The sequence below is a fragment of the Cebidichthys violaceus genome, unplaced genomic scaffold, assembly GCF_023349555.1.
Source record: "Cebidichthys violaceus isolate CVI_PGR_0920_01 unplaced genomic scaffold, fCebVio1.0.p SCAF_21, whole genome shotgun sequence".
NCBI classification, from domain to species: domain Eukaryota; kingdom Metazoa; phylum Chordata; class Actinopteri; order Perciformes; family Stichaeidae; genus Cebidichthys; species Cebidichthys violaceus.
In genome coordinates, this window is record NW_027176384.1 from 7,862,995 (window position 1) to 7,880,259 (window position 17,265).

The window sequence follows — 17,265 nt, forward strand, 5'->3', positions numbered from 1 at the left end:
TCAACAAAGTGATGGGAATGCATTCACATCTTTTGTGAATGCACACACTCTGTGGGACACTAGTGGCTCTGTTGGTCTGTTTATATACAAACCTGATTTTTAATTTGTTTAAATATATTTAAAATATATGTATTCATTATATTGACCCACAAAATACATACAGAGAAACAAAATATACGCAATTTATCAATGATTGATTGATGTATGTATAATGTGTGATTATTGTTATAGTGACTTTAAGCACTTTACCACTTTGGCCCATGTTTCAACCTGTTCTTTTTCCTTATTTTGCTGTTTTAACGCTACCTTTTCCTTACTTTAGTCATCTATTCTTTCCGAGTTGTATTTAAAGCTATCAGTTTTTTTTATGATAACTGTCTGTGTAACCACACAAAGCAGAAGAATGATCTTTTATACACTGCTGAAATTATGCAAATGCTTGATTGTGGTATGAGTTGAATTGCTATATTTGTGTGGGTCATCGCATTTTTGTTACGCCAAATCAAGTTCTTTAATTTGATTTCAGTCCCACACTAAATGGAGTTCCTTCAGCAGCACCACAATTTATACACTAACTGTCATCCCTTATGTCCCTTTTATTTAGCTGTGACGGAGTGTAATATAGTATGTTGAGTATTTTAAATTAACTTATCTTGTTTTATTGCAAGTCTTAAATTTGATATCAGTACAAAGTACATTTTCAAATGTCTGTGTCACTGATCACTTCATTGATGTCAATGTTGTTGAGTAATTTAAGTATTCAAAATGAATCTTTCAATTGGGCTTTGTATATATAAACATTTCTAGTCGTTGTCTAAACTTTGTAAATTATTTTCTTTAATGTGTTTCCAATATTTGCTTGCAGAGGGATCAAATAACTCACTAATTTGCTGACCATCAAAGGATAAATAATAGTGAAAAAGTTGGGTACTTTTCTTGTTTGAACTACACATTCTTTAGTATCTGTCCTATCTCCGCCATATAATTGTAGAATTGTCTCCAAACTCATATTTCCACAGGGTACTGAACTTAATATAATTGAGTTATTTGGAAATCTAATACAATACATGGTATTTGGAGTTTTGTAATTCTTGAAGCTAGCAACTACAACTTAATATGTCTGCTTTATCGGTGTTGGAAGGTGTGTTTCTGAATAGAGCTAGGGTAGCTGTTTCTTCCTGCTTCAAGTCTTTGTACTAAGCTAAGCTAACCCTGTCCTAGCTTTAACCCACAGTTAATTCACATGATATTCATAGTGCTCATTTTACGCTCAGCCAAAGGTCAAATAAGTGTATCTCCCAAAATATGGAACTAATCATTTTACAAAAAGCTATACGTGTTGAACAAACAACAACAAAACATAGCTAGTCACTTCCCGATTTGCCAACAAGGGATGAGTGTATCACAATGTTTTCAAGATGGCAGCTGGTTTGCTAACTTGTTGGCATGGTTGTAAGTGGACTGTACTTGTATTTCTAGTCTTTCCGACCACTCAAAGTGCTTTAACACTACATGTCATCATTCACCCATTCATACACTGATGCCACGATACTAACATTCACACACCGTAGGCACAACTACGGGAGCAATTTGTCTTGCCCAAGACACTTGTGTCGAGACACATTGACATGCGGAGCCGGGGATCGAACCGCCGATCCTCTGATTGAAGGACGACCCTGAGCCCTCTCCACTGAGCCACAGTCTTGTTACAAGATTTATCAGAATAAAAATCTTGTTATGTTCTTTTTCAGTGTGTTATGATTATGTGAGAACTGAAACTGAATTTATGACTTCTATTGACAGACATTCACATCAAGCTTTGAATGTCTTCTGTCATATGTTATGCTGTCATCACCTCAAAAAGAAAAACATATGATTTTGTGTTGTTGTGGTTATATAAATGTAATTTATGGTGCTGTTGTTAGACTGCTGCTAGACCACCCCAGTAATACATGTGCTTTTTTTGAAAGGTTAAACTTTATCAAATACAAATTGAAGCAGAATATTTTGTTACATGAAAACATGTTATGAATTCTGGAAAGGATTAAAACATTTATTTATTTTTTACTTCTAGCATGCCCAGAAGGTCAACCTTTGACCTGGTGAAGTATGTAGGCATGGATTACAACATTTTGTAAAGACATTCATGGTTCCTAGAGGATAATCCTAATGACTTTGGTGATCCTAAAATGTTGGGTAAGAGTCAAATGTGTCAAAAACTATTGGATTGCCATGAAATTTGTTTGTGACAGTCTTATTCCCCTTATGATGAATTGTAATACATTTTGGGACTTTTAACGGAATTGAAAGTCCCAAAAATAAAAAAATAAATAAAAATATTGTATCGGGTGAAAGTTTCAATTTGTAGTTTGCTCAACGGCCATATACCTGCAAATTAATGACATTTCCAATTAAATGGTGAATGGACTGTACTTGTATAGTTCTTTTCTATTCTTCCGACCACTCAAAGCGCTTTAACACTACATGTGATCATTCACCTATTCACACCCATTCATACACTGATGGGCTACCATGCAAGGTGCTCATCAGGAGCATTGCAGGCGAGTGTGAGGGCTGAGGAGTTGAAATAATGAATAATAATATTTTTTTTTGGGGGGGGGGGGGGGGGGGTTCTCTCAGTTAGGGACAGACAAGCCTGATTACTGTCATATATGTTCTTTTTCAGTTATTATTGTTATGCATACTTCACTTCAAAGAAAAACTCCTACATAAACAGCACTCATGCATTAGCAGTCATCATAGAAAAGCTTTATTACTCATTATTGGCTTGATGATGGGCTGCTGTCTGAGCCATGATCACAGTAATTCTGCTCTCAGTTTTCGGTATGAAGAGAGCCAGATACCAAAGAAACAGTGGTGTGCAGCAGGTCAAGTTGTGAATCTCATGTTGGTGTAGCATAATGGGCACCTCATGGACATTCTGCACAGTCTCATCACCACAGCTGTCAGACGCATGAGCCATCTCTAAAATCTGTGTGTATGTGTGTTTCTAGGTGTCTGGTATTGTGGGCAGGGCTGATGTCTTGGCCTGTCTGCTGTTCTTGCTGACGTTCCTCTCCTACATCAGGTAAGATGACTCTGTAGCTCTCCCAGACCTTACTCACTCACTCACTCACTCACTCACTCACTCACTCACTCACTCTAACATGCACATGGACACGTGTAAAAGACAACTTCTTATGAACACAACTTTAAATGCTACAGAGGATGGTCATATAAGGTTGTGTGCTAGTTAGCGACATAACTCATGACTACTGTTCTTATTTGCTGATGTGGTTTTTCAAATGAAGCTATTTAACACATGTTCAGATTATGTGATGAGAGGACGAGCTTTCACTTATAGGCTAACATGAGACTTTTTACACTGACGGTGTGGCCTGTCTGTTCTGTATTAAGTAATTATTGTGGTTTATTACTATGTGGGTCTTATTCCAGAGTTTAGGCCATTCTTTGTATCTGTAATAATGACCAGTTTACTCAACAGAACAAAACTGAGATCTGGGGTTACCGTGACATTGCTTTATATATTTTTGACGGATCAAGAAAGATGAACAGTTAAATGTTCAGACATGTTTAAAACAAACCAACAGATCAAACATTCTATCACAGTTACAGAGGACACAGTTTTTACATATGTTTTTTTAACAATGTCCTAGTTTTCCCTGGCCCAATATATAAATGATAGGAATTGACAAAAGCAATTATTTGATCAACAGGAAATAGATTTTTAGTTCCAATGTGTAGACTTGCTGCTTTTCTCAGTTTTATATGATTGTAAATTGAATGTCTTTGGGGTTTGGGTTATTGAGCCAATAATTACTGAGGTTAACCTTTTCACTGTCTGGCTGACTCTCTAAATTCCAATCACTGCTTCATTTGATTTGGAACATGTTTTGGGCTAAATACATAACCATGGTCACGCTCCTAACTTTGTGTTTACACATGGTTTTGGTGTTATGTCCATCAAATGCATTGATCTTTGTGTTTCAAATTACTCTTATTAGTACACCCTTGCATTTTTAATGAGACAACAGCAGTTAAAGTGTCCTTTTTCAGCCACTGTCTCTGAAACCAGTTCTGCCGATATTGATACACTACTAAATAATTACATTTTCTCCGTACAGCCACCCTTGATACTGCTGCTTATATAAAAGCCAGATTTAAAAATAATAAAAGTCTTTCACACAGGCTCAATGAAGACATCTGCAAGCTGAAGAGATATAGACATAAATAAGGATTGTTATTGAGATTGTTAAAAATGCAACAGCAAAATATTTTCCAGACTGCTAATTAGCACTGTCCCAGAAATCTTTTTCAGATAGTGTTGTTTGCCTTTTAAATTTCCCAGTGCCCCACAGCTTTGTTAAGGATATTTTTTCCTGAAAATGAGACATTTTCAGTCCTGGGAACAGAAGCACACAATCCTGTGAATCTCGGGAAATGGACTTGTTTTAAAGGTACAAGTCAAAATACCTGGCTGCTTCAGTGTATTATTTGGAGGTATTAATAATTATTAAGGCAAAACAACTTTATGTTAGTCAGCATTAGAATGAGCTGTGAATTCCCATGTTTAGCTGAGACTTGGCTGGATCCTGAATGACTGTGATCTGGCTGAGCAGAGACTCTGGAGGAAGGGAAGGAGGCGGCGTGTGCTTATGATGAATAATGCATAAACTAAATAGACAGAGGAAACAGAACTAAACTTGTAGCTTCTAATATAATCAATGAAGTTATGCTGCTGTTTCTTGTGCGTAAATGCGCACAGCCTCTTAAACAGCATCTTGGCATTGCTCTGTGCAATGTTCATATTTTAGTTGGGCCGTCGCAAAAATAACCGCAATAATGCAATATATACGCTATTGACAAGTCAACCGCAGGGGCTGGCAAGCAACTGGCACAACCGCTATGGTCATGTTTATTCATATTTGCACTATGCTACAAATGTCAGCAGCGTGCTTAATGCGGCAAGCGTCTATTATGTGCTGAGTGTGGCACATTTGGTGTTTGTTTTCTGGTTGCAGAGAGTTGAAAAATGTACAACTTTGAGGGTTTGTCCTCCCTCCCTCTTAGTGCTGCAGTCTTTCCTTCATCTGGAGCAAGTACGATACATTATGCCAACATTGTTACATCTGCGGATATTCTGTATAATAGCAACCAGACACAACCAAAGCATCTCACCTGAAAAACTGCCATTTTAAAACTGTCATCTTTGTTAATTTAAAAGCAAAAATATACTTAACAATCACGTAAAAGAAAAGCTAATTTATATTTCTCTAAAATCAGGACAAATTAATAATTCCCCCCCCTCAAAAAAAACCCGGCAATGATACACGTTCGATCATTACCACTGCAGAGAAATTCCTTCACCATGACAGGCATGCACTTAAGAGAATGTACCGTTATTACTATTTTCCTCAATAAAAATGTATTATTTCATCCACCCATCCCGCTATAGATCAGAACGTACATTTTTATGGCCCGACCGGTGCCCGTGGATATAACTATAATCTGCTCATCTCTAATATATCAATTGAAGGAGTTGACAAGATTGCATTTCACTGAAGTTGTACCTTGTATGGTTTCTTGTAACATATAAAGTGTTTGATCGATAACATAAAGTTTGCATGCAGCTAGAATTTCAACGACGACTATGGAATTGCCTGTGATCTGTCTGCTGAGAACAGCCTCATGGATGTGATATTTGACTATTTTTCATTGTATGAGCAAACCGAATCCATTAAAGCAAGTCATTTGGTGTACTCAATCCTAAAACCGAGACGGTTTCCATATTCTGTTCAGAGGCTGCTTGTGCGTGCAGACCTGCGTTCCACCGCACACAGCTGCACCCTGCAAGTATTTCTGTATTTCTGTAATGGTGCCTATGTTTTGTATGTATCAGTCTTTTTAGTTTATGCCAAGAAAGTAACTCGTTTTTCACAGTTTTCTGTCGTTAAATTTCTTGGGAAAACAGGAAATAGTTTGGATGTGCATTCACGGGAAATATCTTATCTTATGAACCAATCTTATTGTACTTGTGCTTCCCCTTGATCAGATCATAGGCAGAAATGGATTTGCACTTCATTGTTACAGGGATGATACCCTGTTATACCTCTCCATAAAAAAACAATAGTCCCTCTGATCTAATCAATTAAATCAAAAGAACGCTAGATTTCCAGTTGCACTGATAAGGTTAATAATTCTAATCATGTAATCAGAAACCACCTAATATGACAACTTCTACAGCACTGCCTGTGTCTGTGATGAGGTTACGTATAATGCATGAATGCTTAGGAAACTTTGTCTAATCCCTGAATATGAACATTCTTACAGATCTTAATTGACTTCATGAAGCAATTCATTGTACTTATTCTAATCATCCTATAACATGACAATTCTAATAAATGAACAGCCCGGGTCTTGTCCTCCTGTCATCGTGTGTAACCTGTTCATCTGTCTCTCTCTGTCTCTAAGGAGTGTGGCTGTGTGTGTCTCTGAGGACTCTCTGCCCTCCACGGTGTCATCGTGGTTTCTGCTCGTCAGTTTGTTGCTGGGCACCTGTGCCATGCTCGTGAAGGAGACTGGCATCACCGTGTTCGGAGTGTGCGTGCTCTACGACGCCCTGGTGCTGTGCCGCAAGCCTCTTGTCAAGTAAGCACACAGGATCTTTGCTCTGTTTATGTTTCGCTTGTTTTTTTCTTATCTTCATTTTTGTGGCAATGGTTCACTGAGCTACCACAGCTTATTATATTATTGTGTGAAGAAATACTTGGCTTTATTCATATAGCTTATCTGAACCTGGGAGCTGCCCAATGCCACAATAGAAACATCTGCATAAATAGCTGGGACGAGGAGCCCTCTTCATCATTATTGTATTTGTGGGTGTTTGTGTGGAACCATGAACCATTTTGGGTTTAGGTTTGATTCAGGCATATTGAGATGATAATGAGGAGTTCAACCAAAACATTTGTGCAAAACTAACATGCCTCTGAGTTATTGGACAGTTTTTCATAATTGATGGTGTATCATTTACTTTTTTGTCACATGTACAGCGGAATGCTTGTTCCCCGGCTCTCTCCTCCTTTGTGGACATAACTAAATACAGACCAGCCATGCGATAACGTTTACGCCCGCAGTCCACATGATAGTAACACTTACAACTTACATAACCATATACCCATTGTACTCACATGTAACATTGCACACATACTGTAGGGCTGCACAATTCTTTAAAAATTAAGATCAGGATGGACACAAGATACTCAGTGGAGGCATTTCTATTCTTCTTTAAACAAAACAAATCATTGATATTTGCACTTTTGCATTACTTGTCTGTTAAAGTGTCCCACAAGGAACAGGTGCGTCTGCAATGACTACCGGTGTAATGTTTGATTGAATAAGTACGAACCACAATTGCCCCTCGTCTAGACACAAACATATCAGACGCTTTTTCACTTGCACATCTGACACAACAGATATGCTCTCAAATGATGCACTTCTATTATGTCCCGTAAACAAACCATGTAGCTGTCAGCTGAGATCAGACTAGAGCTCCAACCACTTAAACGATGGTTAATACTTGCCATCTTCCTATCTTTGTACCCTACTTTTTTTTGACCAAACACACATTTAATGTTGTGGTATTTGACACACTGTAAGAAACTTTAAGCTCCCCGGTGATCTCCCTGCAGCCAGCTGCCACCGTATTTAAGTTTTTGTAGTGAAATTAGGAAGTATTGTATCATAGACGTAGTGGTCGTGATTTCACCCATTGATTTCTGGACTGTGGTTTTGGAGCCTCCAGTGTGGCATTTTGGTCATCGCCATCTTGGAGTTTGGCCGTGGCCATCATGGTATTTTGCAATCATTACCATAGTTGCACTGCGGAGGAGTGACTCGGCTCTGGTAGCAACCTGTCAATCACAATGTAGCCCCGCCCTATATCATTGTCTGCTTTATGGTCTATTTGACTCTAAATGGATCAAAATGAATTAAATGAAGCTCTAGCGTAAGTTCAGTCAGGAAGACTATCCTCTTGTATGCTTAGGCAGATGTATGAGTTTATTTCTCATACATTCACTCCTCTCGCATGCTCACTTATTATTTCCTTGCTGTCATTGTTCGAGGATGTCAATCATGATATCGGCTGTTTAGATCAGCTGCTGTCTTCTATCCAATAGCAAAACGAAGCAATGACATGGTTAGCCTATCATCTCTTTTTATATATGATTGTCATACCTTCAGTACGTTCATGCTGATGTTACACTCGCTCTCCATCAGCTCAGTGTCCGTGTGGCTTCATTACGAACCGACCCATTCGGCAAATGTCCACATTGCTTTTTTCCCAGTGTCGTTCATCAGCAGCGGAGAAAACATCTTCTTCCTCTCATTTCCCATCCGGGGAATCTCACCGGTTACTCCTGGTCACTGTGTGCAGGTAACAGCCTGATCAGCACTATGTCTCCGGCTAAACAGACAGACAGACAGACAGACAGACAGACAGACAGACAGACAGACAGACAGACACTTTATTAACCCTGCTACAGCAGCATTTATGGTACAGGTAAACAGGGACATTTTAAAGCAAAGCAATAAAAATAACAGAGTCAAAATATTAAACATAAAATGCACAATATATACAATGAAATAGAATAATATTAAATGAACTAACTAAACAGTAGCGCAAAGATTTAACCAAACAACAGTGTAACAGTGTTCTAGTTGTGTGAATGATTTGTTCTAGAGTCTTATTGCAGTGGACAGGAATGATCTCCTGTATCTGTCCTTGTGACAGCGGAGCTGGATCAGTCTGTTGGAGCCAGTGTGTGATAGAGAATTTTCCCTGTGCTAGTACATTTCTACTGTGACTTAGTTTATGTGCCTTACTCACTAACAAAACTATATATGTGACATATGATTGTGTACCTAGGAGAGTGTTAACAGGACCGTAAGATAAGAGGAAGTAACTGAACGGGGCTGCAGTTTAACCAAAGAATGTTCTCAGGGGTAATAAAGACTGTCTGTGTGGGACAAGGCTCAGAAGAGGAACGGGATGACTGGAGGGGTCAATGGGGAGCTTGAAACTGCTGATCAATTGTTATAATGTAAGTACCTGATGTCGTCCCGTCCCCCCCCCCCCCCCCCCCCCCCCGCCCTGTGTGCTGTGATGCTTATCAGCAAAAGAGACACTAGATTCTTGGCTGATTCCTCTGCAGACTGCGCTGTATGACGTACAGTCTGTATGACGATGAAAGCCTTCTCTGGCCAGAGAACAAATATTCAAAAGACAAACTTGTTTCAGTATTCAGTATTATAGAACTCACTCTGTACTACTGAATAGTTTTTTCCACCACAAGTGTCCCTACAGTAGGTGGTGGAGAGGGTTATCCGATATGGATACTAGCTTCTTCAGTGTCCTCCTCTCCACCACCTTTTCCAGACTGACCAGTTTGCAATCTAGCAAACTATCCATGCATGTCTCAGGGCCAAACATCCTTAAACTTCTGCCTCAACGGCTCTCCTCGCCGCCGGCTCCTCGTGGCAGCGGCCTCCTGCGCTCCGCGTTCATTCCACTTCCAGCCACTCAACAATCAAGGTAAAGACATTAATCAGCGTCATCAAATCATCAAAGCTTTTTTTTTAAATATTATACTATATATATATATATCTTGGATAAGTACTCAATCTTAGTCGCCTTAATGTGTGGCTGGTATTGTTTTCACCTTGTGTGAAATCATGGAAAAAATGTTGTCCTGTAGGCAACTTCTGTATGAACTATCACAGAAGCAGTCTTTAGTACTTTGCTGGGTGCTTGTCTGTCTGTGGTCAGATTTGTCACAGTAATAGAGTAATATTTCAATATTTTCAGGTGTATAGTAGGATCACAAAACAAAAAGCTGGGCCGCCCAGGCCTGGGTCAAGTTGAATCAGGGCCCTTGGCTGAAAGTCATCCCCTCTTTCTCTCCCCTTCCCTCCCCCACATATGTGTGCAGTCCTCATACTCTGCATCATGGTCTAAGTTGTCCTCAGACTGTTGTCCTGTCATGTGTTGGATGCTGCTATTTGACCCTGTCTTGGCTAGGTCTAACCGTAAAAGTGGTTTAATCTGTGTTTGTCCTCCTAGTTTAATAAAGGTTATTTGCATGTATTGCATTGACCTATCATAAGCCCAGTCATTGCATCAAAGTCCTGGTGACCTCACATGCTGGTAACTTTATTCTGTTCAATGCAGCAGCAGCATTGGGTGATCTGTCAAGTGGAATGGCATTTATTGCAGCAGCAGCAGCATTGTGGGGGAATCTCATGTCAGGTCCATGTAGAGTTCCATCTTGACCTGCTCTATACAATAAGTATAGATAAATTGATTGTTCAAGTTCTGCCCATACTGTGCTTTAAATCCCTCATAAGTCATGTTTTTACTGGTGTTGGAGTTTTTGCTACTGCTCCTACTTTCATTTTGTTGCCTGCTATCATAATCTGCTATTATTGCATCGCTAACATCTAAATTCTTCCGTAATCAGGCCCGCCCACATTCTCGATACACGCATGTAACTGGTGGTGTCGTGTTTTGCTGTTCACTGTTTTCTCTTATCCTTTATTTCCAGTCAAAGATAAGTCATAGGATCTGATTAATGTGTGTATGTGTGTGTGTGTGTGTGTGTGTGTGTGTGTGTGTGTGTGTGTGTGTGTGTGTGTGTGTGCGCGCGCGTGCGCGCGCGAGCGAGCAAGTGCATGAATTTGTGCATCTGTGCGTCTGTCCATGGCTAATCTAGTAATACGTAGCAATAGAATTATTGCTCGCACACACACACACACACACACATCTTTATGTAACTAACTAAATCTTCATTAATCCACTTGCTAGTACAAATGGTTTCAAATGGAGTTTGAATGTTCACACGTGTGTGCGACCATAACCAATCACGAGACATGATGGAAGTAGCCTCCAACAACTGCTAAGTCACACACAGCGGTAGAGTTAAGAAGATGGACTGTTTCATACGAAACGCAAGTCTGAAAACATTTGCTATCAATTTTGCATAGTTTCAAGTAATTTGCATCGAAGTTGGAATAACTAATTGGATCTTGTAACGGGACCGTTATGTGCACAAGTAGTGAAATAATAGGTGTATATATAAATGTTTTATGAATATAAAAAGCACCAATGACAAACAATAAATCAGAATATCACTTCTTTATTCAAGTCAATTGTGCTGTGTTGTAAACAAAACAAATGCAAAGTGCAATGAAATAAACACTGAGTGGATATGCATGGACAAGATGATTATGTACAGTATTTATATTGGCCGTGACAGATGATGTACATATCTAAAAAATAGTGCATTAAAAAACTGTACATTTCTATCTATCAATAATAGCAGCAGAGCAGATAGCTTGGTGTGCTTCAGAGTGACGGCCTGTGGAAAGCTTCTGGTGGTTTTGCCGTAGCTTGGTGTGAGTGCTGGATGGAGGGCAGGCTGACCAGTGTGTTGCTCTGCAGTCTGTTGTAGGCTGTTGGTGTACTGTTTGGTGTCTGATCCACGTCACACAGTGACAGACGTGCAGAGAACAGAATGAATAATCGCAGTATAAAACTGGATCAGCAGCTCCTGAGGCAGGTACACACACGTCCTCACAAAAACTGATGGAGTGTCATCTAGTTCATCCAGGTCTGTAGCTGCAGTCTCAAGGAAGTCAGAGCAGTCAAAGCAGCCCTGTAATTCCAGTTTGACCTTGTCGGTATGTCTCCTCACAGCCTTGACCACAGGTTTAGCAGACTGTGGTTTCTGCCATCGGTCGAGAGAACATGAACGATCTGTTTGATCTGTTTGACCTTTGACTTGAAAACAAAAAATGCAGAGAATCTCAACAATCTAGAACATTAGCCATCCACAGAGCTGTGGACTTGATATTTGGACTCAAGTCACAATTATTTACAAATTACAACAATAGACTCAACTTGGACTTCCATTCCATGGAAAAGGCTACTGGATTTACCAACTAATAGAGAGCCAAAGTGAAACCAGAGCTTCCTGGTTCTGTTCCAGAAGTAAGAAAACCTAATTCAAATTTAGGCGACAAAACCACTTGGTTAGGTTAGTAAAAACGTCACCAACTTAACTTCACAATAACTCAGTACACTTTGTAACACAGACACAGGTCTTGTGGTTAAAAGTCCTGTGTTGGTTTCCCTTCAACTAATATCACACGTTACTTTGCACTTATATTCTCTTCATCATTAAGGTCAAACCAGCAGTGTTATTTGTTCTCTTTGTTATTTGTGTAGATAACTGTAAGCATGTTTCAATTGTTAAAGATATAAACCAACTCAAACCTCAAATCAAATGTTGCTTAATATTTAATCAGCGCTGTCTGCTCTCCTCAGCACAGAAGAGAGACCCAACTACTGACACTCGTGGTCAGCTGTGGAGCAGCTGATGAAATGATCATCATTCATAAGATAACGCCAACTATTGCTAAAGAACTGCAGAACAGAGCGTCATTAGGTTCAACAACCTTCTATTACTGTGCAGATATCACCAAGTACGATTTTAGATTTCATGAAGTGTTTGTGAATGAAATCACTGCAGTGAACACGACTTTATGTATTTATGGATTATTCCATAGTGACAGATACAGCATACTGTACTCAGACAAACTGTAAACAGCTCTCTGATCAGTATCAGAGCTCACTAGAGCAGAGGACTCACCATGGTGATGTCGCACACCTTCTCCAGTCACCTCACCTTCATCTTCATCACCTGCACATTACGATTGTGTAAATCAGCAAAGTGTGTACATAAAGCCAGTGACAGCTCTCGTACGATTACTCCGTATCCTCGCAGCTTTAATTTATAATTATGTTTCTTGACTTTTGCAGTAAATGGTAAATAGACTGTACTTGTTTATCTCTTTTCTAGTCTTCGACCACTCAAAGCTCTTTCACCCATTCACACCCATTCATACACTGATGACAGGAGCTACCATGCAAGGTGCCACCTGCTCATCAGGACTATGTAACATTCATACCCACACGTACATCGATGACACGGCCCTCGGGAGCAGTTTGGGGTGAAGTGTCTTGCCCAACGACACATGAACATGGACTAGCGGAGCCGGGGATCAAACCACCGATCCTCTGATTGAAGGACGACCAGTCATCTATCTATCTATCTACCTATCACTGAGCCACAGTACTTGTTTATATTACTGTTTTCTATTACTTTGTTAATAGTTATGCATAAAACACCAAGGGAGAATAAACCTGATTCTGTAAAGAAACCAGGTGAAGGAGGAACAGAGAGCTCCTCCTTCACCAGAGACAGAGAGAGGAGGCTCTCTCTGTCTCTGCTTTGACGCTCACCTCTTACTCATTAGAACACTTCTCCATCTTTTGATCTCTTCACAGCTTTCCCTAACTAATGTCTTTATTGTCATTAATCAGCAGAATACTACCAAGAATACTTGTCTTTTTGTCTCGCATTTAGTCTGTCCCTTGCACACTTTTTGCACTTGTGTGTGGTGTGTGTGTGTGTGTGTGTGTGTGTGTGTGTGTGTGTGTGTGTGTGATGACCCTCACTGTTTGTACAAAACGCTCTGCAGCTTTGACTGTGTCCTCTGTTATGGATTGAGGAGATTACACACAGAAAAGCAACATGTTTCTCCATAAATATCCTCACTGAAGTCAGAGGTTAGTGAAGATGGATGGCTCTAATATGAAGGCAGTGCTCTTTTTAACTCTGAGAAACGGCTTTAGAGATGGGTAGAGGGGGGTGTGTGTGTGTGTGTGAGGGGGTGTTTTACCCATCTTGTGGGAAAGTAAATCTGTTTATACAGTCACGTTGTGTGGACTTGCCTTCCTTATGGGGACCAAATGCACGTCCCAATAATGTAAATCCTTACATTTTAAGGTGAAGACTTGGTTTAAGGTTAGTTTTAGGTTAAGGTTAGGGTAAGGGTTAGGTTTAGGTTAAGGTTAGGGTAAGGGTTAGGATTAGGCAGGTAGCAGTTGGGTACGTCTAAATGTAAGTCAACAAAAGTCATAGTCCATGTCATTGTGTCCTTGTTTGTTCTTTGATTCCTTTGCTTTTTGTGTGTGAGTCTCTGTGATTAATGAGCAGGTTCTCTGGGTACTTCAGGCTGTATCGTCCAGGGATGAGAACACACACATGCACAAACGGAGCAAAGCTCTCTGCGGCATAATATTGCGCAGTGTTGGGGCCTTTTTTTAGGGAAAGCTCTGAGGTTGTGAGCCCGTAACCATGCTTGATAGTAATCCTCTCCTGAGTTTTATGCAATGCCGATTTGACCTAATCTGGCAGGCGGATGAATGTGATTTCGGGAGGGTGTGTGTACGCTCTAATGCACACAACTCTGATCGTGACGCAAAATATGGGAACTGTGGGTAGGAGATGATATATAAAGATTGAAAAGTGCATTTTAAGACATAGCACAGCAGTACATTTGAATAAGGAACACTGCAGTGCATTTAAACTGAGCCTTTCATCATGAATTTAAAACCTTTGGTTTGGACTTTGATCCTTTCCACTCTTTCTTTCTATTTCTGATTGTAGAGGAGAGGTGGTTCAGAAAAAATGTTTTCAAAGAGAGTGGAAGTAAATCGTAAAAACATTTCAAATGGCGTCTATTGGTTTTGGGCAAAGGTTTGTGATTTTCTAATGAGTTTGCTGACCCCATGACTTTTCAGCAAGTACCACTAAGAAGCCACATTTTCCATTTAACCAGCACAGGGGCGACATAGGGGCAAAGTTCTCAATACTAGTGGAAAGAGCTGGGGTTCAGTTCCAGAAAGCATTACTTCTGTCTTAGCTGAGTGATAACCCAATATCTCTCATCAAAGAATTCCCTTAGATGGCTTTACAATCTGTAGAACAACCTGCATCGGATAAGGAAAAACTCCCCAAACTTTTCTTTAAAAAAAAAGAAAAAACCTCAGATCAAAGATGGTAATAATAATAATAATAACTTTATTTATATAGCACCTTTAAAAACAAGAGTTCACAAAGTGCTTTGACAGACAAGCAGCAAAAGCAAGACAATATTAACAACAGAAAGCTCAGTGAGACCGTTGGATACGTTAAAAGTACTCTAAGAAATGAATGAAATAAAATAGAACTGATTATTTACTGTGGTGCTGGTAACTATATCATTGTTGTGCTGGGCCAAGTAAATACACTTCAGTTTTTGTCCGAGTTTAACGTCATGTAAGAAGTTGCAGGTCATCCAGGTTTTTATGTTAGGTTAGTTTCATCTGACTTGATTGATAGATATAATAAAACTGAACATATGAGACACACTGGTTTAAAACTGAACACATGAGACACACTGGTTTAAAACTGAACATATGAGACATACTGGTTTAAAACTGAACATATGAGACACACTGGTTTAAAACTGAACACATGAGACACACTGGTTTAAAACTGAACATATGAGACACACTGGTTTAAAACTGAACATATGAGACACACTGGTTTAAAACTGAACATATGAGACACACTGGTTTTAAACTGAACATATGAGACACACTGGTTTAAAACTGAACACATGAGACACACTGGTTTAAAACTGAACATATGAGACACACTGGTTTAAAACTGAACACATGAGACACACTGGTTTAAAACTGAACATATGAGACATACTGGTTTAAAACTGAACACATGAGACACACTGGTTTAAAACTGAACACATGAGACATACTGGTTTAAAACTGAACATATGAGACACACTGGTTTTAAACTGAACATATGAGACACACTGGTTTTAAACTGAACATATGAGACACACTGGTTTTAAACTGAACATATGAGACATACTGGTTTAAAACTGAACACATGAGACACACTGGTTTAAAACTGAACACATGAGACACACTGGTTTAAAACTGAACATATGAGACATACTGGTTTAAAACTGAACACATGAGACACACTGGTTTAAAACTGAACACATGAGACATACTGGTTTAAAACTGAACATATGAGACACACTGGTTTTAAACTGAACATATGAGACACACAGGTTTAAAACTGAACATATGAGACACACTGGTTTTAAACTGAACATATGAGACACACTGGTTTTAAACTGCCCTTGGGAAGAATTCACCAATAAGAGTCTGTTCATTATTGGTTAAAGACTTTCCTAGTCTTCGTTCTCATTCCTCGTCTCAGCCCCGGGTGTCCACTCGAGTCAGGAAACTTGTCAGCATAAACATATTTGATTGGCTGAATAGCATCACGTGATGTGATTTACAACGCATGTAATGGTGCTGGAAAAGCTGAGCCGGTTAAAATATAATCGCTCCGTCAAAATAAAATAATTTTCATTTATCTAATGGTTTTGGTGGCATGGTGATGAGTTATGTACCTTAAATTATTTTGTTACTGACCGCCTCTACCGGTCCCTCTACCGGTCCCTCTACCTGTCCCACTACCTGTCGCTCTACCGGTCGCTCTACCGGTCCCTCTACCAGTCTCTCTACCGGTCCCTCTACCTGTCCCTCTACCTGTCCCACTACCTGTCGCTCTACCGGTTCCTCTACCGGTCTCTCTACCTGTCCCTCTACCGGTCCCTCTACCTGTCCCACTATCTGTCGCTCTACCTGTCCCTCTACCGGTCCCTCTACCTGTCCCTCTACCGGTCCCTCTACCTGTCCCTCTACCTGTCCCTCTACCGGTCCCTCTACCTGTCCCTCTACCTGTCCCTCTACCGGTCCCTCTACCGGTCCCTCTACTTATCCCTCTACCTGTCCCACTATCTGTCGCTCTACTGGTCCCTCTACCGGTCCCTCTACATGTCCCTCTACTGGTCCCTCTACCGGTTCCAGATCACATCTCTGATGCGACCCAGTTCTTTCTCTGAATGTGATTTTCTCATGTTTCTCATTTATCTTGTAGCTTCTGTATTTGACCTTCACTCAGTCCCAATCTCAGGAACTTTGAGGCGCGCTCCCGCAAATGTTCCACTGTCATATAGTTGAGTGTTTTGAGGGCTGCTTCGCAGACATTTTGAGCCCTTTATGAACCTTTTCCATAAGTCCGCATTTCTACAGACTTTGGCCAAGGGAATTACCCACAATTCATAGCAATGTGACATTAACACAGGGTTACCAGTGGAAGCATGGTAACGTCGGGGTGTTGGGCATCCCCGATTGGGGCAATTTTTATATCCCACTCTGATAACTAAGGAGACAAAAAGCATGGTGGTTTGGTTTAATACTCA

At 40.0% G+C, this 17,265-nt stretch overlaps 1 protein-coding gene across 2 annotated transcripts in view; it reads left to right on the forward strand.

Moving 5' to 3' along the window:
* Positions 1-17,265, forward strand: part of tmtc1 (transmembrane O-mannosyltransferase targeting cadherins 1) — an 84,132-nt gene that overhangs the window by 25,172 nt on the left and 41,695 nt on the right. For both annotated transcript variants that reach the window (XM_068717137.1, XM_068717138.1), the window contains exons 3-4: positions 3,015-3,088; positions 6,493-6,669. In XM_068717137.1, coding sequence (XP_068573238.1) covers positions 3,015-3,088; positions 6,493-6,669 — 251 coding nt within the window. The remainder of the gene's footprint in view (positions 1-3,014; positions 3,089-6,492; positions 6,670-17,265) is intronic.